This window comes from Cylas formicarius, unplaced genomic scaffold (assembly GCF_029955315.1).
Source record: "Cylas formicarius isolate icCylForm1 unplaced genomic scaffold, icCylForm1.1 PGA_scaffold_2__14_contigs__length_35257938, whole genome shotgun sequence".
Lineage (NCBI taxonomy): Eukaryota > Metazoa > Arthropoda > Insecta > Coleoptera > Brentidae > Cylas > Cylas formicarius.
This window is the reverse complement of record NW_026844319.1, coordinates 33,462,157-33,489,922: the sequence shown is the minus strand read 5'-3', so window position 1 is coordinate 33,489,922 and position 27,766 is coordinate 33,462,157. Positions and strand designations below refer to the sequence as shown.

Below are 27,766 nucleotides of genomic sequence, written 5' to 3'. Positions count from 1 at the left end.
TAGAGCGTTAACCAATAACGTACTAATTTACTGTCAATCTTCTTATGATAGTATCTGCCGACTTAGCAGTCGTTGTTTTGTAAAACTTATATGGTTCTTTTTTCCTAACCAGAACTTAATTTTTGAAAAAACAATTGAATTGCTATGACTAAATAAAAAATTTTAACTTTTAACCTTGTATATTATTTGAAAATCTTGTTATTTTGAGAAAAGAAAAACTTTTATTTACCCAGCAAGCAAGTTCAGGAAGAAATTTAGTGTTTGACAATGGATACCTGAAGAAGTGTAATGACTGTGATTATTTGGAAAGCGAATGCAAAACAATTGCCAGTATACTATAAAGTCAATGTAATTCTCAGAGCCAAAACAGAAGCAGACATCTAGAAGCATAATGTATATTATACGAACATTTTATCTACTATCTACTTGGTTGATTTGTTGTGTTCTGTAATATTTCTCTCATATTAGCAGTTTTTTAAGGAGAATGCTTTTGAGGTTACAGGAAGATGTACTTGTCCTATGTTCATATTGTTTCTGGAATAAAGTTACAATAATATTACTGGAATGGAACGATATAGTGCCTTTTTGATTGTAATATTAAATATTTTAATATTTTTTGTTACTACATTTTATGCGTAACAGCGATATTTTGTCGAAAACAAATAAATAAAAGACTCGATTAAAAAAAAAATCGAAACAAAAACCCCATTTCCGCCCCGTTTAATTAGTTCGGAGGCAAAGGGCTAATCCCCCATTTCGATAGTAATTTTTCGCGCAAACAAAACGGGGCGCAAAGGCTAATTAGTCCGTCTTTATTTCGTAAGAGAGAAATCGAGTTAAATCAAGAGATTACAAAAAGCAAATACAACGGACCCTTGGCTCCGCGTAACCTGATTCTCTTTGTAATAAATTTGCATACACCGTATTGTTTGCAGAAGCTCTGCTAATTGCACGTATACCGTCGGGCTTTGCTACTCATTTTTGTAGTCTGTGAGGGGCGCGCTTACGCTAGAGGGGCGGTGAATAAAAAAAATAAATAAATAAAAAAATGTTCGGCCGCGTTTTTCACATCATCGCAATATCGCTGGGTGTAAAAACGAAATCTTCCTTGTATCAAAGTGGCTACAATTTTGTGACATCGTGTCTAGGAGTGTCCCTTGAAGGTGTCTATAAAGTCAAGCGTAAAAGTCTTCCAAATCTTGTAACGAATAGTAATGTGCTCGAATATCCACTTGAATCACATAAAAATCGCTTCGAAGAGCCCATTGTTTTTCTGTCGTGCTCCTGGGGATCACCGTGGAACTTTCGTAAAATCGATCTAATTTTGTTTTGCATGATCCCTGCATTAAGTGTCTTTCACGTCTCACTGAACTTCGGTAGATATATTTCTAATAGAGTGAATGGGTTTTGGGAGAATACTTGTTTTCTGAAACCATGCAGTCCATCGTAATAGTACATGATGTCATCGCGTCTAATTTTTCCATACATCTCGAGCAGACGAAAACCCTGCATACAAAAATTGTTTTTCTTGACGCGGCCTAAAGTTAAACCAATTATGCATATATTTTACGAATTTTGATTTACGTCCACGGAGTTGCTGCCGAAAAGAACAATTTTGGATTCGGATTTTTGTCCATAAATACAAAAGGCTTAAAATACAAGTTTTGTGCCGGAAAGGCGGGAGTTTCTCCATTCAAAAATTTTGCAGATCGGATTAACAGCTTTGGAGAAAATATTTTTTTGTAAAATCCAAAATGAACTAAAATATTTTTTAAATTTCTCTTTAAATACGTCGCGTCGTTTGATTGCGCCTAGCTTCTTCTAGTTTAAATGTGGGTATGGACTTCTGCTTCTCTGAAGAATCTGAAGTCGATAGCTGAAAATTTAAGACACCTACTACACCCTGTAAACACGTCCACCGACTTTACGCACATCGACATTTGTGTTTGAGGGACTCTAATGTAGAAGAACTTGAAGCACATTTTGTTAACTGTCAATAAAAAGCTAACCAATATTCAGCTCTATGACCCCACGGGTACCGCGAACAAACCTTATTTTCTAATTTTCTATATCTCAATATATCTCAGTTTTTTTTGTGTCTTTTGCATTTAACGCTATGATATCGACGAAATAAAACCACACTGCATCGCAAGTTCTTTTCTTATTCGAAACCTTATTAAAAATGTACCGATCTTCGGAACGAGAATTGGCTATGCTGTTTGACCGCTAGAGGGCGCTTGGAGAAACTCAATGCAATGTAAACAAACAGTGTTACGTGATTTTTATTTATAAAAGTATGTTTAATTCGAATTTAAACATTGCTGAGAAACTTCTGCTGCCTTTACGCAGGATGTTCCGCTTACAATTTAAAACTTTTCCTGTATATTTTTTGAAAATTGTATAAAATCATTTTAGTTTTTTAACATATCACATAAACGGTATTGAATAAAAAACGTATAAAACCCTTTTTTTTAGTCGTGAAAGCATCGTGAAAAATGAACCGGACACACCATTAAATCAAAACCTCAACACGCGCATCACTAGAGAGCTTTCGTTTTGTTTGTTACTGTTCCGCACGATTTGTCGCAACATCAAAGTATAGCGGGGTGTGTCGCGTTTTAATCTGACGGAAATCAAATCGAAAGTCTTTAAAAGTCCTGAAACGGTCGCAATGAAAGAAGTCGCCTTAAAACAATCATACGATTCGACGACTTGGCAGTAAATTTGCTTTCTTTTCGAGTTGTCAATATTTGACAAGGGAAACCAAACTTTTCGACATTTTTTCTGGCGAGTTAACATGCGGAGGCACTGAAAATTATTGTCAGTTGACATTGTTGACACATGTCTATTCATTTTATTTTTCAGATTTTGATATTTTAAAATGAAAATCATTTTACTTATTCAAAAAGTTTCTTTTTCCAGAATCTTATTTCAAGCCGTTCAGTATATGGACAAGGTAAATTCTGCTCTGTGGTATTCAATTTGTCCTAAATAATAGACTAAATTAGGATTCAAATATACAATTTTTTTATTTTTTAAACTCCATTTGGTTCTAAAATGTCAAAACAATTTTAACTTTGCATTAACTTTGAAGATTTCTATTGACGCATTCGAAGATTTTCTTTGAAATCGAGATTTTATGATAAATTTCAAGAGAAACCTTTATTTGTCAGTCTGACCCTATCTAAGAAATTGTTAAAACACTTGATGACGCCGACGGTGACGTATTTACGAGGTGTGTTCAAAAATTAAGGTGCACATGCGCCCTTGTAGTAATAACTCTTGATGTACTACTATATGATAATCAAAGAAAACAGTAAGCAAAACCTTGACATTTGATCGAACTTGACGCGTTATTTTCGGTATTGGCGATTCTGGGTTCTTCCATTGGGATGGATCGTTGACGTCGTTTTAACAGCTTTTGAGCGATGCTCTTTCGGCAACACTTTTGTTCAAAATTAAGCAGTTTCGGAACAGGTTTTATGCCCAAAACTTCTGAAAAAATTGCTTGGCGCGCGGCAGTAGAGGTGCCGACGTCTTCAGTCGCTTTTCGAATAGTGATTCGACGATTTTTCAACACCATTTGGTTCACCTTTTCAGCGTTTTCATCAGTTATTGACATGCTGGGGCGTCCAGAGCGAGGTTCGTCATCGGCGTCTTCTAAATCATCTTGGAACAGCTTGTACTACTTACAAATGATTATTTGCTCAAAGTAGATTCACCATATGCCGTTGTCAATATTTCAAGTGTTTTGCACTACTGTATTCTATTTTTTTTTGAGAGCAGAAAATCGCGGAGCAGACAAAACTCGTCTAACATTTGTTAGAGATATGTGTACCAACATAACAAGGAAAAGATCGAATGTACGTAGTCAAATTACAAAAGTCTATTTGTACACTACTATTTGTACACACCACGTACATAGACGAGTTATTTTCCGCGTATGATGCCCCCGGCACCTATTACCTGGGGCACGATAACTCAAGTTCGTCCCCTCTTCCGCGCGCGGTGCATTCAATTGCCACCCCGACGGATAATCTAAAAAGTGAAGCACGTAATTCGAGAGATCTCCGGAAGGGTTGAGTCCCTCTAGAGAGACTCATTAATGGACGCACATATATACACACGGGAGACGTTTCACGGGCCGCGGTGAAGAGGGGACCACGTAAGGCGTAGAGGCGGCAACGCGAGCTGGAACGGGAACGCTCGCGTCGGGGGCGGCATACATACAAATTGACACTTGAAAGGTTACGTCTCGCTCGCGGTCCTGGGGTGAATTGCGGCAAGGGGGTGTCGAGTAACACGCGCGTTCAACAGGAGACTTTATTCGTAATTCCGTGGAAATCTGAACCCGCCGCCACAAGGAGCGTAATTGCCGGGATATCAACGAATTTAAGCTCAAAAGTCTGTTTATTTATCACACGCCCATCGAACAGCCGAAGCCGCTTATACATGGTGGAAGTTCCTGGATCAGACCCAGTTACTTTCGAAAATCGATGTCCCTTAGCTGTTTCAGCTAAGGGACATCCTTAAGACGTCTCAAGGATATACGATGTTACTAATTGGAACGTCCACGGTATATCAGATACGAATGTCCGTAGGATGTTCTTCTGGTATTAGTATTTAGTATTAGTATTAGTATTTATATATCTGTACTTTATAAAAAAAAATGAAAAGAACGAGGCCGGTATCTTATATGTTCAAAAAACAGATTTAAAAAATTCCTACATCCGCCATAGAATTTAAGTTTGTGCAAGCAAGTTGATGCATGAGGGATCCTTAATGGGAAACGATATGAAGCGAACTATTTTTTTAACGAAATTCTTACTTCTCAAGTAGATTAATATTTCGTCAGCCAGAAAGATGAATTCTCAGAGACTGAATTAAAACAAAACAAAAACGGATTTAAACCAATTTAGGACTCCCATCCGCCTTTCTGTTTATAAAAATATTCTCCCTTAATTAGAAACACAAACTAAACAGTTTAATTGACTTATCGATCGCATTAAAAATTTTAAAGCCCTCTCTCCTTTGTTTCGGGCAGATGAAAACTCGGATTAATAAATAAAGTTGTTCCAGCCTTTAATACCTGGTAGTAAGTCTTCTAATTTCGGACTTTCCGCGCGCTCGACTCCCCCCACCCCACTTCGTCGCGGCCCGAACGAAAAATCTCTTGTATTGGGTTGTTCGGAAAGTTATTTCGTTTTTTTTGGGGAACATGAAAGACAGTTTTCGTATAATGAATAAATATTTTATTAAATTATATATTGGCCGTTCTGGTCCAACACCTTTTGCCATCTTTCTGGCAGTAACATAATTCCCCTCTCAAAAAAGTTTTGGTCCTTGCTGGCAAAAAACTGGTTCAGGTGGTTTTTGACATCTTCATTTGAGGTAAAGGTTTTGCCATCCAAAAAATTTTGCAGGGACCGGAACAAATAGTAGTCGGAAGGCGCCAGATCTGGAGAATATGGTGGATGTTGCAGTACGTCCCATTCAAGCTGTAAAAGTTTTTGGCGAGTGACCAAACTTGTGTGAGGTCTCGCATTATCCTGGTGGAACACTACACCCTTCCTGTTGATTAATTCGGGCCTCTTCTCTTTAAGTGAATCATTCAATTTGTCCAGTTGATGACAATAGACTTCTGAATTAATCGTTGTATTGTCCGGCAAAAGCTCAAAAAAAACGATTCCTTTGACTTCCCACCAAACGGAGAGCATCACCTTTTTTTGGTGAATGTTGGCTTTTGACACGCTTTGAGCCGGTTCATCTTTTCCGCTCCATGACCTCTTGCGTTTAACATTGTTGTATACAACCCATTTTTCGTCCCCAATAATAATCCGCTTCAAAACTGGATCATTTTCTTGACGTTTGAGGAGCGAATCATACACGTCAACGCGACGACACAAATTTCGCTCCGTAAGGACATGGGGCACCCACACATCGAGCTTCGAGGTTAAGCCCATGCCTTTCAAATGGCCATAAACAGTCGAATTCGACAAATTTAATCTCTCACCGATCTCTCGTGTGGTTATTCGCCGATTTGCATCAAGTAATGCCTTTATCGCATCTTTGTCAGCTTCGACCGGCCTTCCAGACCGTGGTGCATCTTCGACATCAAAATTGCCGGATCGAAATTTTGCAAACCAGTACTGGCACTGGCGTACTGTTAACACGCCTTCTCCATACACATCCGTCAATTTTTTTCTCGCTTGGACAGCATTTTTACCTTTTCTGAAGTAAAAAAGTAAAATATGACGAAAATGCTGCTTATTGCTCTCCATATTTAAAAGGGCACCAACCAAAAACTACTGCGTTGAATTAATAGAAATTTTTCACACACAAGCCTTGCAATATCAGCTCTCAAGACATATAATGGTTATGCGGCTTAAGTGTGAAGTTGGTTTCGAAAAAACGTAATTAAGTCCCCTGACGGGAAAAAACGAAATGACTTTCCGAACAACCTTATACTTCTAGGCAAAAAAAAAATGGCCAAACTTCAAACGCAAAGTTTTTATAGGTTCGGGTGCCGGCGGCGATTTAAATCGTTTGAGCTTTGATAACGAGACTGTGCGTTTTTTTCTCCCTTATTTCTTTCGCTTCGAATATTAATAGATTTTTAGAAAATTCGCATTTGTAATCTGCGGCAGACCCGGAGTGGACAAAATAGTACGGGGTCTTTGTTCTAGCCAGTTCCCTTCCTTCTTACCTTCGGCATCCCTTGACGATTTATTTCATTATTTCTCCATCGGTAAATGTTTTTGATAGTAACATTAAAAGTTTCAGTAACCAATCAACCCAGCAAAAGCCGCATCTTCAGAAGTTAAACCTAACCTACAAATCAATAAAACTAATTTAACTAAAAAAATATTTTTTTTGTGAAGCCTTTCTACGTTCCGAGCTGTTATTAATGTAAAATTATCAAAAAATTATTACAAATAATATATTATTATCATTTATTTTTCATTAAATGTCAATTTTAGTTAATTAACCAAAACACTGCACTGGCACAAGCCAGCCAAGCCATCGCTCTCAACATGCATACCAAGCCAAGAAACATGTGGAAACGGCTTTCCACGAAGTAGTAAAGTACATCGAAGGAGCCTTCCACAGCAAAAGTGCGGCTTTGGGTGTGTTCATCGATATGGAAGGGGCCTTTGACACTACTCCTTTTGACGCTGACTACAAAGCGGCGTATCTTCTCCACTCATGTGGATCATGTTCATCGATGGACTTCCAATGGATGTGGAAAGATTAGGAGTGTTCGTCGTCGGCTACGCAGACGATGTGGCCCTACTAATCAAAGGCGACAACCCAGAATAAATGAGATGCAACGTGCTTTGGGTCTAATTGAGGAATGGTGCACATCCAGATCCTTCATGGTTAAACCCAACAAGACTGAGAGGGTGCTCTTCGCAAAGAGGAAAAAGTTCACGGTTGTACCCCCTTGTATATTCAACACAGTATTAAGTTTCTGGATAGCAAACTCAACTGGAACACATACATCAATAGACAGGTTCAGAAGGCTTTTGGACTTGTAGAAGCATCTTTGGACAAACGTGGGGCCTAAGGCCTAAGATATATACTGCCATCCTGGTCCCACATACCACTTACGCTTCGATCGTTTGGTGGATAGCCCTGAACAGGCAAACCAACATCAAAGCATTAAACAGAGTCTATAGACTTGCGATGCTGGGTATAACAGGGGATATGAAAACTAAGCCTAGGCGGAAAAAACTGCCATGAGGCTGCACTTTAATGGCTTTTGAAGGAAGAGCTACCACTTCAAAACCAACTTCAGAGTAATCTTCGCAAATAGGCAGAATTGGGCAGAGAACTCCCCAAGCTTCCTGAAAGCATCTGGTACACAGACGGGTAAAAGACACAGAAAGGAACAGGAGCAGCATACTGGTGCGATGGACCAAGAACAGAGAAAACTCTAAAACTGAAACACATGACCACCATCTTCCAAGCAGAAATTTATGCGATTTGGGCCTGTGTCAGACATATTGTCGGCCTAAATTACAGGAACAAACACATATCGTCTGGTTCGCAGGACACTGTGGAATCGCAGGGAACGAGAGGACAGATAGGCTAGCAAAAAGTGGAGCTTGTCACTCAAGTGCACTATCTTTCTGTCCTACCCTAGTACCCGACAGCTTCATTAAAAGTCTATTTGACCAGAGATGAAGCAATAGATTTCTCGATATGTGGCTTGAAGCTGAAGGTATGAGACACACTAAAGCCCTCTTTCAGGGGCCGTCCAGGACTCTTGCTTCCAGCCTTATCGGGCTCAACAGGAATCGGCTGAGGGTGACTATTGAACACTGGCATCATACAAGATGCAACGCAGTCGATGAAACTCCTCTGCATGTACTTGTCGACTGTGAACCACTTAGCGAACTCCGAATGGAAAATCTGGCAGTGGACACAGGAAATAATATCAACATTCTGGAAAGGGGTGTTGGAAGGCACATTTGCTATGCCTCGGCAGTCGGTGTCCTCCAACTCTCCAACAAATAATGCAATGAGTAGCATTTTGTCTAATTAGACCTAAATCCCGAAAATTGGAAATGAATTGTCTCTGTTCAAGGGCCGCGTCAGTGAAAAAAAAAAAACTTTTGAAGAATTCACGTATTCTTGAAAACAAAAGCCAAAAACAATGTCGATAAAACACAAATTTTAATTTCTTCGTGAAATAAAAAATACTGTACTAATGGATGAACAAGATTTATTACCAAACATTTCCTTTTTAACATTAAGTTGAAATTTCCCTGTCTCTCGATTAGGAGCAATTGTTTAATGGAGAGAAACACTTAGGGGTCGTATTTTTTCGCATTTGTTACGGTCCATTGATTGCCATTAAACGATTGTAAACAGATGGCAATTCTCACGTGTATTACTTTAGTGAGAGTGTACCATATGGATGTCGCATTTTTTTTGTTCTTCATGAAATCACATGCCCATATCACAACCCTATGTTCACCAAATACTTTGTCATATAAATATAATTATACGTAAACAGTGATTGTGATTTTGTCAGAATATTAAAAAAAATATGTTATTTTAATCATAAATTGAAACCACAACACTTCCGTAATAAAAACATCAATTTAAATTTCCCAAAAACTAGACAAATAGATAGACCAAACAGATTCGATGTGGGGCTTAGTTTTCCGCCATATTTTTGCCAGAAACCATAATTGTCCATGGAAAAGAACATCGAAAACATTTTTTTTTATTCTTCAATGATTAAAAACACAATTCGGTTTAGCTATAGCATATCAATCTTATACAAAATTTGTTTGAAATTAATTTCAGGATCCAGAAAATATGAAGGGGTTCCGTAAGAAAAATCAGTTCACTTTTATGTATAGATTTGTAGTGTATAACTGAATATAGTATTGTACTGGATGTGGATATGGTTCTTATACGCAGAAGAAAACAATCTTCATTGCGGATCTCTAGATACCTCACCTATCTGATCAGTCTAAATTACTCCGTAATGCAAAGTAATGTAACCAACTAAAACAGAGTTCCATAATTTCTTATGGATATCATCTTTTGATATCAACAAAAAAGTTAAAATCCTAAATGACATTTTGATAAAAATCAAAAAGAAAAAACCCCCTTGGTTAACTTACTCGTAAGTTTAAAAAAAAAAACTGAATTTAAAGTAGATTGGAACTCCTACAAACAAATATTCCAAGACTCTTGGAAAAAAAATTACACAAAAAAAATTATGATTAAACGCCATAATTTTTGAGATACCCTAGTAAAATAAACAAGAGTTTTTTGGTCTCGTCAGCTCGAAATTCTTCCTTGAATAAACGCGGATTGTTATCAAAATAATTGTAAATCACATTTGGAGGTGCCGTTCAAATTTTACACAGTTGAAGAGATTGTTAAAAAGGTTTTGTTGGAAATAAATACTTTTGCCTCTGGAGAATACGAATTAAATAATAATATGGTCCCTTTTCAGCTGTCCCAGAATTCCTCCATTTCTAACTGGTAATGTCAATTCTTAAAGCAGATGATTCACAACTGCACCTTTTATTTTTTCCTGCAAGGTTTTTAGTGAATCATAATTTGGAAATTAATGTAAAAAAGTCTTTACTAATGATATCTGATCAAATGTCGTTTTCTTACTCCCTTCTATAAAATTACTAATTATACACCGATCTAGCGTGCGGGAAGCGTCACTTTACCACGTGGGCTTCTGGTCCAACGGATCTAAGCCCCTTCGGACATAAAATATTACCGCACGGGTTTGGGGCAATCGGATGTTTTCGGAGATTTTACCGCACGGCCGTGTTGTTTTGTAAAAATATACCCAAAAACTAAAGGTCGTAGAAAAAGTATAGTATGCAAGACGGCTGCTAAAATTTTTGTTACTCAAATGCGGTTTACCGCAGTTGTTAAGGTCCATGTTTGGATTTCTGTGATCTCAACAAAATGCAAAGGGTCCAAATATCTTTTTTGGGTATCATTTATGGTATACGTGGTTAACAATGGAAACTAGGCGTAAATTATGTTCCGTTACTCTGTTTCGGAATACAATTTTGAATAAATGTCCCCAGTCCCATCAACTAACCCAATTTTGAAGATTTTATAACTTGCACAATTGTAATGGGTGTTTTTTTCCGATGTATAGAACTTTCAGTTGGCATTACTGTTCAAGATGGCGACCGATTTAACAGCTGTCAAGTGATTTATTCTCAGTTTGGTTTGGAAATTCATCAAGTAAGGCGTAGATTCGTCGAATGGGCCCAAAACGAGATTGCCGTTATTCTCGATTTTTATAAGCGAATTTTGTTTAGCGATGAAGCCCACTTCTGGTTGAATGGCTGCTACGTCAACAAACATAACTGCCGAATTTGGAGCGAATCTAATCCTCAAGTGTATGTCGAAATACCGTTACATCCAGAAAAACTGTCTCTTTGGTGCGCTTTATGGGCTGGTGGAATCATTGGTCCGTACTTCTTCAAAAACGATGATGGCTAGAACGTTACAGTCAATGGTGATCGCTATAGAGCTACGATTACTAACTCTTTCATTCCTGAATTGAATAACCATGACGTCCAGGAGATGTGGTTTCAACAAGACGGCGCATCATGTCACACAGCTCGTGCCACAATCGATTTATTGAAAGACGCGTTTGGTGACCGCCTAATTACACGTTTTGGACCTGTGAATTGGCTTCCAAGATCTTGTGATTCAACACCGCTGTGGGGCTATGTAAAGTCATTGGTCTTAACCATTTGGAAGACAACATTCGCCGTGTTATTGCCGATATACGGCCACAAATGTTGGAAAAAGTCATCGAAAATTGGACGTCCAGATTGGACTACATCCGCGCCAGCCGCGGCGGTCATATGCCAGAAATCATAATGTCACAAATTCATGTCAATCGAATAATCCACCGTTGTTTTATTGCAACTTAAAGTTCTATACATAGAAAAAAAAACATCCCTTACAATGGAGTTCCGGTAGAAATAGAATATTTAGGCCTAAACCTATCGAGAACGATTTTGCGTAGCAAGCAACTTTGCGCAGGACTTCTTATTTCTTATTTTTTCCTCTAATGTTCGTTATTATTTTTGTTTTGTTCTTCATTGTAAACTGTTTTATTTTCATTTGTAGAAAACTATTTCATTCATTACTAAATATTTCCGGGCTTTTGAGCCGTGGTCCCGAGATTAAACTCGACGTTTCGTCTACAACTGCGGAAGACATTTTCAAGAGCGGCGATGCGGTAACGGTCGAAGTGTTCTTCCGTACTGCTCTCCGATGACTGGCTGGTTGACTGGAAGATCTGCCGTATTTAAGCGCGCTGTAGTGGGCGTGACCTCGGTGGCGGGCTTGGGTTGAGCTTGTCTGGGTAAACACGTTGTTTTGTTGATGACCTGAGTCCATGTTTTACTGATATTGAGACCTTCTTCTTTTCTATTGAAATTATTCTGTTTTTGAATTTCAATAGCTTCTCTGAAAAGACGTGGATAAAAATGTGGTGTTTTGTCCAGTACCTGCGTGTCTTTGAACATGATACGATGGTCACCTTTGTCAAAAGCATGTTCTGCCACTGCTGATTTTTCCGTGTGTCCAAGTCGGCAGTTTCTTTTATGTTCCGTTAGTCTAGTTTCAATGCTTCTCTTTGTGGTACCTATATATACCGAGCCACAGGAACACGGAATGCGGTATATCCCTGGTGAAGAAAAGGCGTCCCTTGTATCCTTGGCAGACCTGAGGCTTTGTCTGATTGTAGTCGTTGGTTTAAAGACGACCCGAACGTTGTGTCGTTCTAAATGTTTACCGATCCTGTCTGTGACGTTCTTAATAAAAGGAAATGATACCTTCCCTTGAGGTTCCTCTGTCGTATCTCTTGTCTTAGGTCTTCTATTTTTCATAGCTTTTTGTATTTCAGAGGTGGTATATCCGTTATTTTTCAGGGAATCGGTCAAGTGATTAATCTCTACACGCAGGTACTTGGGTTCGCTAATCCGATTAGCCCTTGTCATTAAGGTTTTTATTACCCCCATTTTCTGTCTCGGATGGTGATTAGATAATTTGTTCAGGTAACGTTCCGTGTGAGTGGGTTTTCGATAAACTTTATGACCCAATTTTCCATTTGGTCGCCTTTCTACCTGCACATCTAAGAATGCCAATCTGCCGTCCTTTTCTGTCTCCATGGTAAATTTTATTTTATTGTTAATGGAATTGAGATGCGCCAAGAAGATTTGAAGCTCCTTTTCGCCGTGGCTCCATATTACAAATGTGTCGTCCACGTAGCGGAACCAACACTTGGGCTTCTTTTGGGCAGTATTTAATGCCTGCTGTTCAAATTTTTCCATGAAAAAATTTGCTATGACCGGGCTTAATGGGCTTCCCATGGCTAACCCGTCAACTTGTTCATAAAACTCCTTGTTCCATTGGAAATAAGTGGTGGTTAAGCAGTGTCGGAAAAGTTCTGTGACATCGTTCCGAAAATGTGCAGATATTAAATGCAAAGTCTCCTTGACTGGCACCATAGTGAACAAAGAAACAACATCGAAGCTCACTAATATGTCTTTGGGTGACAATGTGATGTTTTTGATCTTCTGTATAAACTGAGTCGAGTCCTTGATGTGTGATGCTGTCCTCCCTATGAGTAAGTCGGGGAACCTATAGCGCTAACTATGGGTCTCAAGGGTACTGCCTCTTTATGGATTTTTGGCAATCCGTATAATCTTGGTCGTAATGCCTCCGAATTGCTTAGTTTTCGCTGGATTTCTGATTCAATGTCTCGAAAATGTCTTCCGCAGTTGTAGACGAAACGTCGAGTTTAATCTCGGGACCACGGCTCAAAAGCCCGGAAATATTTAGTAATGTAGTTTCTGGCCGTGAAAGCCTAACATCTTTGATATTTCATTCATTGTTGGTTAAGGATCGGGCATAATATGCAATTATCTGTTCGAATATTACTTTCGGTGTTTACTTTCCGTATTTTTCTACGTTATTTTCTAATTTATTCTTGTAAGGTTAATTAGTTTTGGTGTCCTTCTTTTCTTACGTTAACAACCGCTTATTTCCCTGCTTACCGAAGTTAATGGTAGCTGCATCCGGTTCCGTAAAGTTGTTGGCGATTAGTCGGATAAAAAATTCTCGTTTTTTTTTTTTAAGTGTATTCATTGTCCAATCACGTGCGCGCTTACACGCCGCTTTGTCGAATTTGATTTGTAACGTCGGTAATCCACTCTAATGGATTTTTTCCGTGAGGAGAGAGAGTAGCGCTCGTCAGATTGTAACTACATGGGATTCGCGCGTTATGTGGCAATTGGGGGGGGGGGTGGTTGGGGGGCAGAAAATTCGAACCATTAAACGGTATTATTTTGCCGGGGGACTTTGAAACATCCAAAGAAGATTAAAAATGTTTAATTTGTTCCGGTCGTTATTTACATTCAATAATCCCTCCGGGCGATTTAATGGTCCATCGATTTTAAGATTAAATTCGGGGCTACTAAATCGTCGCGGAGACTTTTAGGCTAGACGGTCGCGGGGCGGGGGTAAAGTTTATTACGTCGGTAAGCGGGAAGTTTGTTTTGCGGAAATCGGGCAACAGTTTATTGAATTTCGGGATACAATAAGTGGGTTTATAAATCAAAAACCGCGATTATCGCAGGCGGCTCCGAAAATAGACCGAAAGCTAGCGATGGAGTTTGCTTTGTCATCGAGCAAATTAAAAAAAAAGATTTGGATGATGATTTGCAATGAATCGTCGAAGGATTCCTATGATTTGCTTTGTTTCTTAATTACAACAACTTACTATAGCTATAACGGATTTATATTAAATTGCTAATTATTCAATGGAAGTTGTGCGAATTTATAAATATTTATTTTTCTTCTATAAATAGTAATTCCAATTATTGTGATTAACGGCGATTTATTGATAAATTTATTAACGGCTTTATTAAGGCTTTAGTTCGATTTAGTTATAATTTATTAATTGCGATTTATGTGTTTTTTTTAATGATTTAATGTAAATTATGCATATTTATTGATTTCTTTTTTGTAATAACTATGCGAGCGGCTCGCAGCTCCAAGAAATTAATCTCATTGACGACTTAGAGAAGTATCTTTTGGGGTTTTATTGCAGATTGACGCTGATTTATTATTAATTCACTAAGTATTTACGAAAAATATAAATTAACAATAGGGATTTATATAAAAATAAAGGGAATTTGTGGAGATTTATTAATCTTTATTTGTCCGTCCTACGCTTGTTATTGACAATTCTCTAAGCTATTTGGGATTTCATTGAAGATTTACACTGACTTATTAATAACTTGGTGTTGATTTGGAAAGGAACAAAATTAACAAATGCCCTTTATAGAAAACTATTGATGATAAAGCAAGCAAGCAAGGAAGATTTATAATAGATTTATTTATTTTTCTATTACGCTTCGCAATACCTTTGCGAAAGAAATTATTATGATTGACTGCGAATTATTAACAATTTCCTAAGACAAGAATGTTTTGGAATTTTATTGAAGATTTTCGCTTGGCGATTTGTAGAAAGTTATGATTACAAATATTGGGTTGTTCGGAAAGTCATTTCGTTTTTTTTGGGGAACATGAAAGACAGTTTTCGTATAATGAATAAATATTTTATTAAATTATATATTGGCCATTCTGGTCCCACACCTTTTGCCATCTTTCCGGCAGTAACATAATTCCCCTCTCATAAAAGTTTTGGTCCTTGCTGGCAAAAAACTGGTTCAGGTGGTTTTTGACATCTTCATTTGAGGTAAAGGTTTTGCCATCCAAAAAATTTTGCAGGGACCGGAACAAATAGTAGTCGGAAGGCACCAGATCTGGAGAATATGGTGGATGTTGCAGTAAGTCCCATTCAAGCTGTAAAAGTTTTTGGCGAGTGACCAAACTTGTGTGAGGTCTCGCATTATCCTGGTGGAACACTACACCCTTCCTGTTGATTAATTCGGGCCTCTTCTCTTTAAGTGAATCATTCAATTTGTCCAGTTGATGACAATAGACTTCTGAATTAATCGTTGTATTGTCCCGCAAAAGCTCAAAAAAAAACGATTCCTTTGACATCCCACCAAACGGAGAGCATCACCTTTTCTGCTCCATGACCTCTTGCGTTTAACATTGTTGTATGCAACCCATTTTTCGTCCCCAGTAATAATCCGCTTCAAAAATGGATCATTTTCTTGACGTTTGAGGAGCGAATCACACACGTCAACGCGACGACACAAATTTCGCTCCGTAAGGACATGGGGCACCCACACATCGAGCTTCGAGGTTAAGCCCATGCCTTTCAAATGGCCATAAACAGTCGAATTCGACAAATTTAATCTCTCACCGATCTCTCGTGTGGTTATTCGCCGATTTGCATCAACTAATGCCTTTATCGCATCTTTGTCAGCTTCGACCGGCCTTCCAGACCGTGGTGCATCTTCGACATCAAAATTGAAGGATCGAAATTTTGCAAACCAGTTCTGGCACTGGCGTACTGTTAACACGCCTTCTCCATACACATCCGTCAATTTTTTTCTCGCTTGGATAGCATTTTTACCTTTTCTGAAGTAAAAAAGTAAAATATGACGAAAATGCTGCTTATTGCTCTCCATATTTAAAAGGGCACCAACCAAAAACTACTGCGTAGAATTAATAGAACTTTTTCACACACAAGCCTTGCAATATCAGCTCTCAAGACATATAATGGTTATGCGGCTTAAGTGTGAAGTTGGTTTCGAAAAAACGTAATTAAGTCCTCTGACGGGAAAAAACGAAATGACTTTCCGAACAACCTTATATTTATTTGCGCAATTGGAATGCAAGTTCAAATGATTAATGTGATTTTCGGTAAATTATTCAAGCTTCCTGAAGATTAACAGTGACTAGGGATTTAAATGAATTTATGAAAATTCGTTAACCTTTATTTATTTTTCTACTTGAAATACAAAATTATTGATGATTTAAAGCAAGTTGTAAGGGTTTATAAAAGTTTTATTTGTTATTCTACTACGCGTTGGAGCATGGGGATATTGAATCTTTTGGGTTTTAATGAAGATTTACACTGATTTATTAAGAATTTCATTATGGTGTAGGAAGCATTTATATAAAATTATTGATTATTAATACGGATTTATAAAGTTTCATTTATTTTTCCAATACGCCTCACAATAGATGTGCGAAAAGTGCTCAGCTCATAGGAATTATTGTGATTTAATGAGAAGTATTGACATTTTTTAAAGATAACAGTGTTTTGAAATTTCATTGAAGATTTACGCCTCTTTATTTAAAATTTAATTATGATTTATAGAAATTTATTGATTGCTTACGGGGAATTATTAAGGTTTAGTTATTATTCCATTACCGTATAAATATTCACAGGGCATTTTTTGAAGATTAACATTGACTTATGAGCTTTTATTGAAGATTAACACTAATTTGCTATTTTTAATATATAAATACTACTAAAAAAAAACAAATTACCATATATATTATTTGGTTGCACTGTGGAACAAAACATTTATATTTGAAAAAATGTCAAAATTTTAAAAAAATCGCTAGTTTCGTGCTTTTATCAGCAGAAAGTGTCCCCCATCAAGTTCTTGAAACCTTCTCGAGCCCCCTCCCTCCTTTCCTGGAGGGACGACCGGGAAACTTAATTCAACACGCAAATCTCTACTGCACGAATTTGTCACATAGTTGGGGCCGATGGAGCAAAACGTACGTCAAAGGTCGCCTCCGGCAAACTCGTATCCTACTTCGGCCCCCTTTATTCGCGGATATCAGTGGCGCGCACGGTAAATTACGCACTAGAAACGGCAATAAATTAGAATTAATAGAGGCGAATATTTCGTTTTACATTGATTATTTTTAATGCTTAATTTTAAACCGAATCCTCGTAAATAAAAAAAAACTGGTTTTTCATCCGTCGCCGAGCTTTAAATTGTTTCATTGCATTTGCATGAAATTTTCAATTTATTTCGAAGCACCGAAAACCGAATTACGTGCCCAAAAAAATATCGCAATAAAAAATAAATAATGCTCGCCAAACGGAGTTTGAATTTTCAAATCGAACGTCCAATTTGCATAAATAGAATCAAAAATTCGTTTAAAATGGGTCGATTGGTGATGTAATTTATGTATTTATGGAGGTGAAAATCTACAAATAATAAAAGAAAAAGAAATATTCGTATTGTCCTCTAAACGGGTCGTAGATAACTGAAACTTTGAAAAGCACTTAACATAAACATTTTTTAAAGGTTTACTCCTATTTAACCTCTTCGCCTGAATGGTTTGAGTGGCTTGCAAGAGTTAATGAACAGGATAAACGACCAAGTGCATGATAATAACAAAACAAAATGTCAAAAACTGTCAACTGTTCATTAGAGAGGGATCAGTGGAACGGGTTCCTAAGTTCACTTATCTGGGAACGACAATTAATGAACAATGGGATCACTCTCAAGAGATTAAGTGCCTTTATCAAAATCTCAAAGCTTTTTAAAAGCCATATCAGACTCTTAAGATGCTACGTTTTCTCGACACTCCTCTACGGGGTGGAGTTGTGGACACTGACCGAGGCAACTCAAAGAACACTGGAAGCATTTGAAATGTGCCTGTACCGAAGCATTCAGTGTTGGACAGAATGAACAAGGAAAAGGAAGTGGTAAGCACTATAAAGAGAAGAAAACTTGAGTACCTAGGCCATGTAATGCGAAAAGACAGCAAATGCCGCTTTCTCAAAGAAATACTCCAAGGAAAAGTTCACGGGAAGAGAGGACCTGGAAGACGAAGAATATCATGGTTGAAGGATTGAAGAACATGGTTTTTCAAAACAACCATTGAATTGTTCAGGGCAGCCGTGAACATGGTCATTATAGCCAGAATGATGGCTAATATTTGAAAGGAATAGGCACCTGAAAAAGAAAAGAAATTCTTCTTCTTGCAGTGTCATTGGCTAACGGAGGTTGGCGATCACTTTTCTGAATACGTCTTTGTCTCTTGCAACGCGAAACAGCTCTCTACACTCATCTGAGTCCAGTCCCTGGTGCTTCTTGGGTAGGATTTCTCCTTTCTTCCTATTCCTTTTCTTCTATCTGTAGTACTTATTATTTATTGGCTGTTTTTCTTCGTTTGATCGTAATCATTAATTTCCTTTCTTGTCCTATTCTTCTTAACAGTTCCGCATTAGTAATTCTAGCAGTCCAGGGTATTTTTAAGGTTCTGCGATACAGCCGCATTTCAAAAGACTAGTTTCTTGATGGTCTGAACCTTGAGCGTCCAAGTTTCATCACCTGACCCTGTTCACCAGTGAACCGAAGCGTATATTATTAATTATCTCACCTCCTATCTTAATGCCTTCTTCTCTTTCCCAAAGGGCCCGATGAAATATGAAATATTATTTGCGCAATTAAATTGAAGAGTGTAGGCGAAAGTGCACAGCTCTGCATAACACCTTACTGTTTACAGTGTCTTTTTGAAGAGCGCTATATCTTGTTCATCAAGTTGAATGTTGATTTTTTTGGAGGAGAACTGTCATTGCGAATAAGGCTTCTCTGATTTCCATGCCTCCTCGGAAGCCAAGCTGCGAATTATCTAATTGTAGATTATTTTCAGGGGATGGTACATGAGACTTATGAGTCTGTAGTCGTTTCCCGATTTCGAGTTTTTCGTTTTAGGTAGAGGTAAGAATGTCGATGTTAACCATGCTGGTGTGATCTTAATAACTCTATCCATTCCAATGGTTTTTAGGACACACACGAAAATAATACAACACATTCAAATCCTCGCCTCTAAGATAAGAAAAAAACTGGAACTAATGACTTAACTTATGGGTGTATCCATCTTTTTCTTTTGAAAATATAAAACCAGTGAATCAGGTGATTGTTGTTCTATCGTTCTATTGGAGAATGCTACGATGCCTCTTCTAACAATAGCATTTTTTTTATTATTAAACAGCTTGCTTTACATTTTATTACATTTACATATCTAAAAGTGGTTTTCTCAATTTTAGTTATTCCTGAACCTAGAGAAAGCGGATCTTATGGTGGTGGTTTAAAATGTTTAGAACATTTAAAAATTAGAACACCATGTAGTGTAGTGAGTTGTACATACTTAGGCATTTTTTTGAAAGTTTTATGCTGCTGAGCTGAGAGTAAAAATGTCAGCGGTGCTTGTCCAGAAATTTGAAGCTAACGAATTGAGATTTTCCCCTGTTATTTTATTTATAATAAAGTTGTGGGTTCACGCAGTTTGTTATTTCGCATTTTTGTGACACCCCGGCTAGTAGTCATACCACCTATTTCCAAAGCAAATTAAAAATCGTGTTTATATGTTGCAAAAATTAACAATAAACATTGACCTCATTTGTAATTTCTCGCGTAAACTGTCACGCCCCTCACGTGACCCGATTATATTTATTTCAAATATATTGTATTTATATTTATTTTATTTTATAATATTTTATGACTTACCCCCCCCCCCCCCTTAATAAAAATTTCACATTTCTTTTTGCGGTATACAATAGAAAACCTGTAATCCCAGACGAAAACAAAAAGCGTCGTTAAAATCGCCAAAACCAAAGCTTAATGAAGAAACCATACCCTTTTATACATTTTGGTCTAATTATAACTCCGACAATCGGGAGAAACAAAGCCACTTTGAACTTCGTTAAGTTTCCTTTGCGGTGGCCGCAAGCTCATTAGCACTCTGAAACTAAGTGTAATGAAACAGAACTATATAGCGAAATAAGGCAAATTACAACCCGGTGAAACGAATCTTAACCATTTACTTAGCTTTCCCATTTTCTGCTGCACGTTGTACAAGGTGTTTCAGAACTAGTGAATCAATTTTTTTCTTTTGAAAGCACCACATTTTTCTGGATTGTCTTGTTTCCACGAGACACGCAAATTTTATTCACAAACAATACGATTTTGTAAATTTTTAAAAATGGCACGCCATTTATGTCAATAAAAATTGATGTTAAAGAAACTTCTACCCTAAAGTAAGCACACGCTCTAGTACAAGCAAGTTAACTCGAACCAGGTTCATTTTTCAAGACAGAACTTCATGCGCCATATTGGAAAGACTGTCGAAAAGGATATTCGCTAATAATATTCTAAGTTAAGTTCTTGAAACTAAGTTTACAATTAAGTTTTAGCATTTTTAAGCTTTAGTTAAGTTAATTTTGTCGTTCAATGCCAAATTTGGCGGAAATGTGAGGGTATAAATCACAAAGTAACTATAACTAACCAAAATAACAATAAAAAAATTAGATTAAAGATAAAGGTAAAAATAAAGATAGCTTTATTTCCATAAGACTTGATTTACAAGTGTTGGATATTGTCAGCATAATGTAAAAGTTTAAAATTATCTTAGTATAATTAGTAAATTAATAATAATAATAATAAGTAATACTGATGGACAAATAACAAATATAGAAACAATAACAAACAACGAATACGTATTAAAAGGTATCACAACAAAAGAAAATCCTTAATTAAAGAGTGCATTTGAATGTTGTTTGACTAGTTATCTCCTTCAGTTCGATAGGCAATTTATTCTAAATTTTTACAGTCAAAACAAAGGGACTATTTGCTATTTGCTGTAAGAGACAGTCGATGTGTAGGTATTTTTATGTTAAGATTCGGTCTTAAACTGTACTGAATATCTGGTTTTCTTGAGGGCATATAAAGATTAGACTTACTTTTTACATACGTGGCACAATTTAGTATGTACATACTAGGAAGTGTCAATAAAGAGTGTTGTGGAAATAGGTTCCGACATGAAAAATTCCAAGGCTTAAACAGTATAGTCCGTAAAATTCGTTTCTGCATCCTAAAGACTTGCTCCGCACGTGGGGAACCTCCCCAACAAACCAAGGCGTAGTTAAGACACGAATAGACATACGAAAAATAGTACCTGATGGTGGAGCCTCCATATAACAAAGCAGTAAACAGATAGTTTTCTGGGAATGCGGCCCACCTGTTCGAACCAGGAGAGTCTCGAGTCTACATAAACTCCGAGGAATTTTACAACACTTTTCTGTTGAATTGTGCTTTCATTAAAGCGTACTAATAAACTCTTATTTAAATCCCGTGTTGAAAAGGCGATCATCTCAGTTTTATTTTTTTCAGTATCAATTTGTTAATTTCTGGATAATGTTTCATTTACTCAACCGTTGTCTTGGTTGCAATGCTAAGTTGCTCAGTTGTTTATAATAAAACATGAAGCCTTCCTTATGTGGGTTCAAGGTGGCGAATTTATATAAGTCTCTTAGTCTCATACCCTGTTGAATAATATCCCTTATTGAAATGAATTGAATTGAAATGAACAATTAAATGCCCCTACAAAGAGTTCATGAAATGTATTAAATTTATTGTCAAGGCTTTCCCCTTGACTATAAACAGGTAACCAATCTATTTCGGATATTTGCATTTCAAACGATTCAATGTTACTTTTTTTTCTAAATAGTCGTACATAAGTTTGCTCCACTCCATCCATAATAACTTGTAGGAGGGAGACTAGTTGCATAAGATGGTCAGAAATGTCGGTATAAACGACCTTTGCATCCAACAAAGTTGGTGAAAATATTGTCGATTGTTGTTTTACTTTTATTTTGATCGGAACGTTATCCCCACAGTATATTAACTCCAAAAGTTACCGCTCCATTGCGACAAAAAACTCGCTACGCTACGTGAGACAATGGCTAGGCAACCAATGAGAACTGGATTTAAGGGTGCCGAGAGCTGTTCGAGAATTCCGCCGTCTTCCCGTTAATACTGTTTGGCGTTCTCGTCTAATTAATTTATTGCGTTTCCTTTCCGGTAGAAAAGGAGAGGGGCGGGCGGGAGCGAGGATTGTTTCGTAGTCGCAATAAGGTACGGCGTCAGGAAAGCAGCAAGTTGAACCGCAGAAAATCGTTTAAAATCGTAAATTTTAATTAACAGATTGGATTTAATTAATAGATTTAAATAAATTTACGTTATAAACCAATAATTCGCAAAATTATTCCTGTAAGTAGAATTATGCTTTGTCTAGTTTATGCTTTTAATGAATTTTATCATATTAAATATCCGATTTCTTCGATCGGTGTTACTAACGAAGGGCAAAATTTCATGTTGCAACAAATATTGTCTCGAGATTTGCGTCATTATGCATATTATTGTAATATTAATAATAAAATTCACTTTTGCGAGTGTCAAATACTGTACATTCGCAAAGGAGACCTAAAAGAACAACCAAGAAATACCTACGAAGGGATACAAGGGAATCCTATGCTGTCAGTTACATTGCTATGAATGTTATTCCAAAGTACAATATTGTACATTCCCTAAGCAAAGCAAAATCAGTGCTAAAACGATGCCGCTGTAAAATGGTTGCTGTTCGAGTGTTAACCTCGCGAGTGTAAAGTAACTGTACATTCGCAAAGCAATGCTTCACTGTAAACTCTGCGAGTGTACGCTGGACATTCGCAAAAAAAAGTTAGCACAGTCTTTCGTTCAAACAATACTAATTAAAAATGCAAAACACACACAACGCGTTTCTTGTTATACAAAATTAGCAGTCGCTATGTAGTCCTTTCTATTTTTTTTTAGTTCAATTTGACAGCAAATGATTTTTGGATAATTTGCATTGGTATAAATTAGCAGTAAAACGTTTACAAAATTCGTTATTACATCGTCGAATTTAATTATACTGTAAAATAATATTTGCGATAACAAACTGCTGGGGACGGAATATATTAGTTGGGGCCCATGTTGTTTTTTGCCTGCCGGGGTAAATTAAAATTGCCAGTTCAATAATGGCGTTAATGCTTTTTTGATTACGCCGAATAATAAAAACGGTTTGGGTTGAGTTTTCCCTAGGACCGGGCTTCAGTAATTTTTTTTTTTTTTTGTGATCGTCCCTACTTTCTCCTCGGCAATACAGGGTATTCATTTATAGAATATCACATTTTAGCTGTTTATACTGAAATTTCTAGTTCTTACCTCAAGACGTTGATTGTTTGCTTGCTCCAGGTTGTTGCCCAATCTTAATCTATTTCTGAAATTAGCAGAAAAAGGGACATTTTGTTATCATATGAGTGGAATAGTAGTGACAGTTCAACAATAAGTTTTCTCATTTTTACATGTAAATTGCCATAAGAAAATTTAAGGTTCATATTAGCGAAAATTGGTTCGCTCAAGGTCATTCGATCCCACCCTCACCCCTAACCCGCACATAATAACCCATTGATTTTAATATGCCCGTTAGATCGGTGTTAAAGTTTGAGCTCGACAACGGACGCACTGTGGGCCCCATGCATAAACTAGGTTGCAATACGTCATAATTAAAAATTCAAAATTTGTCAATGTTTTCAAATTAAGAACATACTTAAACATGTAAAAACAGTATTGCTTTCTAAAAATACTTTACCAAAATTTTTTTATGAAGTCACAATATCAGATGTCTAAAAGAAAGACGTGCCTCTCTGAGGAGGCCCAAGAGGCACGTCACAAAGATTGTCGGCGATATCGTGAGCATCACACCCAAAAAAAATCGCGCATTGCCACGAATAAAGACTTGATGCGAATGTTACTAGTGTTCTCTGACCCCGTTATAGCCAGTTACCGACAAAAAACTGTAAGACCAAAAAAACCACCATCACCTGATATATTGGCTCTACTTAGCCCAGAGCTTCCATACCTTACAAAAAATGACTATTTTTCGGAGACCTCCGAATATGACTGTGAGTGTATGGGTAGTGAGTCTGACATGTCATGACAGCGAGAATGACTAAAATTATAATTTACCCAGTGGGTTTCACGGTTAAAAAAAGTATGTTAAGTAGAAAACATCTCTGCCAAAAGGTTATTTATAAGCCATTTCTAAGGCTTTTTTTTATCCTTTAAGTTTTTTGTGTTTTGTATGATCTCTTGCTTGCTGTGTTGTTTTAATAAAATAGTTATATTTTCAATAAGTTAATTTAATTTAGGTAAATAGTTCATATATTTGGAATTTGTTAACCAGTGTGTTTTCTGTTTCCTTAAATACAGTTAAATTATTTCACGTGACTGCAGAAACTGTGCAGTAATTGCAAAATGTTTCCCATTTTTTTTATTCCAGTTTTGGTATACCTTTAAAATATACTCCGAAAAATACTAATGAGGCAACGCTGGAAAATTGAAAAAAAAAATGTATTAATACTTACCGGCAATGTATAATAATAATAAATAATAAAAATTTTTAATGCAACCTAGTTTGGGCAATGGGCCCACAGTGGGACGGTTCCCCGGTTCGATCCTCGTTAGCGAAAAAAAACAAATTAATCATCATTCACCATATGTAAGACATAATTACCTATAATATAATATTAATATGCCAATTAGCTCGCCGTTATAGCCGACGCTCGACAGCGGGCGGATTCCGGGTTCGATCCTCGGTAGCGAAAAAAAAAAAAGTGAGTCACGTGACTGCGTGGTTGCGTGAGGGGAGGGGTGTGTGTGTGTGTGTGTGTTCAAGGCGGTGGGGAGTGGTGAGGGGTATGGGAAGTTGGTGGTGGTGGGTGAGGGCGGGATCGAATGACCTCGAGCAGACCCGACAATATCTCCGCTATTTATGAACGAACCTTAAATTTTCTTATGAGAATGTGCATGTAAAAATGAGAAAATTTATTCTTGAACTGTTACTACTATTCTATTATATGTTACGTGCCTACCGTTGTACTACAAAATAATATTTTTCAGTAAATAGAATTTTGTGGTGACAGCTTCCTTCGAAGTTTTTTCCGATTGCTAATTTCCTTTTTTTATTAATAGAATATATATTTCTTTGTTTCAGGCGAATGCCGGTCTGCCTTGGGAATGGAGGAAGGTCGTATTCCAGACCACGCCATTTCAGCAAGTTCTTCTTACGAAGCCAAATCGGTGGGACCACAAAACGCAAGGTAAGTGAAGTAACTTTGTTAATGAGATTTTTAGTTTTAGTTTGGAAATTATACTATCCATTTACTAGCATTTTAAAAAGTTGTCAGAAAATCTCTTATCAAAGGTCCCTTTAACTTTATTCTATGGTAATTTCCAAATGTTAAAAGGTAAAATTTCACTTTCTAATTCAAGTTGTTTAAGGAGATGCTCGAATATTAGCCAATTTGAAAATTACGTTATTTACTAGAATTTCGAGGAGATGTGGGTCTTATAAAACTATATAGCGAAACCCAAACTGATAGTTTCATTTATAATTATGGTTTTTATGAGAAAGTATTTCGGTTTTCTTTGGAGTTTTTGTGCTATTTTATGTATTTCGTTTCAGCTAATCGCAATGTAAACTTTTCGTTCATCTTTCACAACATTTTACCTATAGGTTCGTTCCAACAGTTAGCAGTCATAAGCAGTTTCTTACTGCCAAGACTATAAAAGTTTGTTCTCTGGTCCATCCCATTTTGAAACGTATTTCTGAACTATCGGAACTATTGGGACAGCTTGACGCAAAATTAATAGGTGGAATGTTTTTTGAAGAAACGAATACTAAGAATCAATGAGTACGTCTCCCTTTGTTTTCACGATTTGAAGAGTAATGATTTTAAACAAAACCAAACCTAAGTAACCATTTAAACCAAGGATTACTTTTTGATTGATTGAATTTGATCAATAAACGAGTGACTGGCTAGACTTTTTCTACGACCTTTCGGATTGTTGGGTGAATTTTTAGAAAAAAAAACCCAAATACATTCACTGAATGATGTGGCTAAGATTTTGACGGCTCCTGGGCTGATGTATCGATACCGTTACGGCGACAGTCGACAACGATGCTAGGGATGCTAAGTTTAAAAAAGGTTTCTTCAATGTCTTCATTTGAAGATAGTTTAGAAGAAAAAGATTTAAAAAATCACTTTTATTCGCGTTACATTACTTCGTATTTCAAATTAATAGGCAACAAAACTCACGGAAACCATAACACGCAAGCGACGCTATCAGGAAATTGCAGTGATTTTGATGTTTGGAAGCTGTTTACTTTGTTCCTTGTTAGGCATGATTTTTAAAAGAATTGATTTTTATCAAATTAAATGTGATTTGGCAACACTGGAAATTAGATTTCTCTGCAATATAACAGAGAAGAAGCGTCAGTACAGCGTTGTAACGTGCTTATGCGTAGTTTGGTTGTATTGGTCGTCGTGGTACTGTATTCATGGATGTTGTCTTAACGTATAAATATGGAAAGAAGACATTGGAGGAACACTCCAAATAACTTTTGTAATATCTGCGGTAGTTATATCGAAGTAAGTAAAGTAAAACAAAGGCAAACTATAACTTGTATTATGAAAAATGTATATGACGCCTATTTTGGTGCAAAATTTTGCGACCAAGACGAGTTCTGGACTCCTCATACTGTTCGCTTGTGTTCAAGCACTAAGAATCTAGCAAAAACGTAAGAAGAAATGTTTAATCTTTGGTGTTCCTATGGAATGGCGAAAGCCTAGGAATCACAATGGTAATTGTTATTTTTGTTCGTGTAATGTCCAAGGGTTGAACAGAAAAAATAAGAAACAAATTGTGTATCCCTAAAACCTACGAAACGTCATATCAGAGGAATCTAATTTCGACTCAGATGACTCAGATTTCACACCATAGCGAATTAAATGACTTATTTAGAGACTTGCACCTTTCGAAGGATGCATGCAAATTGTTATCGTCCATACTTCGTGACAAGCATCTACTGGCACCTTTTACCGAGATTTCACTCAAAAAAGCCTGAGTAAAGTTTTTTTTTTCATTTTTCTTAACTAGGATTCCACATTTTTACTGAATAAAAAATAAATTATTTTGGAAATATCGTTTTTTAGTAAAGAAACCTTACGTGATACAAATAAATGCATAAAATTTTTGAAAACAGCATTCCAAAATTAGATGTAATCAGTTTTCAAAACAAAAACATCTGTCAATAAGTTTAATTTTGGAGACCTGTGATTATCGACCAACGTATGAAACATGCTTGGCGTATGCGGCAATGCGGCGTTGCCAATTGACAGTATTTCCTCTAACTTTATGATTTTCTGTTCAAGTTCGGCCCTGCGGCGTCGGATTTATTCTAATTTTAAAAATCCAATCGAGAAGCTCCGAACAACGTTTTCGGTACGGGGAAAAGCCTCACGAACAAACCGATCGGGCTTTCCGGAGACGCTTTTCGACGAGTCCGCATTCCGGGCTCGATTTTTCAACCTCAACGGGCGGGTACGAATATCAGTTAAGTTCTGTTTCGATTAATCACGACGCGCCCCCCC

The 27,766-nt window shown here is 37.0% G+C and overlaps 1 protein-coding gene across 1 annotated transcript in view; it reads left to right on the top strand.

Moving 5' to 3' along the window:
* LOC132697889 (discoidin domain-containing receptor tyrosine kinase B-like) overlaps window positions 1-27,766 on the top strand; it is a gene marked incomplete in the record, with an annotated part of 461,835 nt that overhangs the window by 128,691 nt on the left and 305,378 nt on the right. Inside the window, 1 exon segment of the mRNA XM_060663630.1 lies at window positions 25,327-25,431. Within this exon segment, the coding sequence (XP_060519613.1) occupies window positions 25,327-25,431 (105 nt within the window).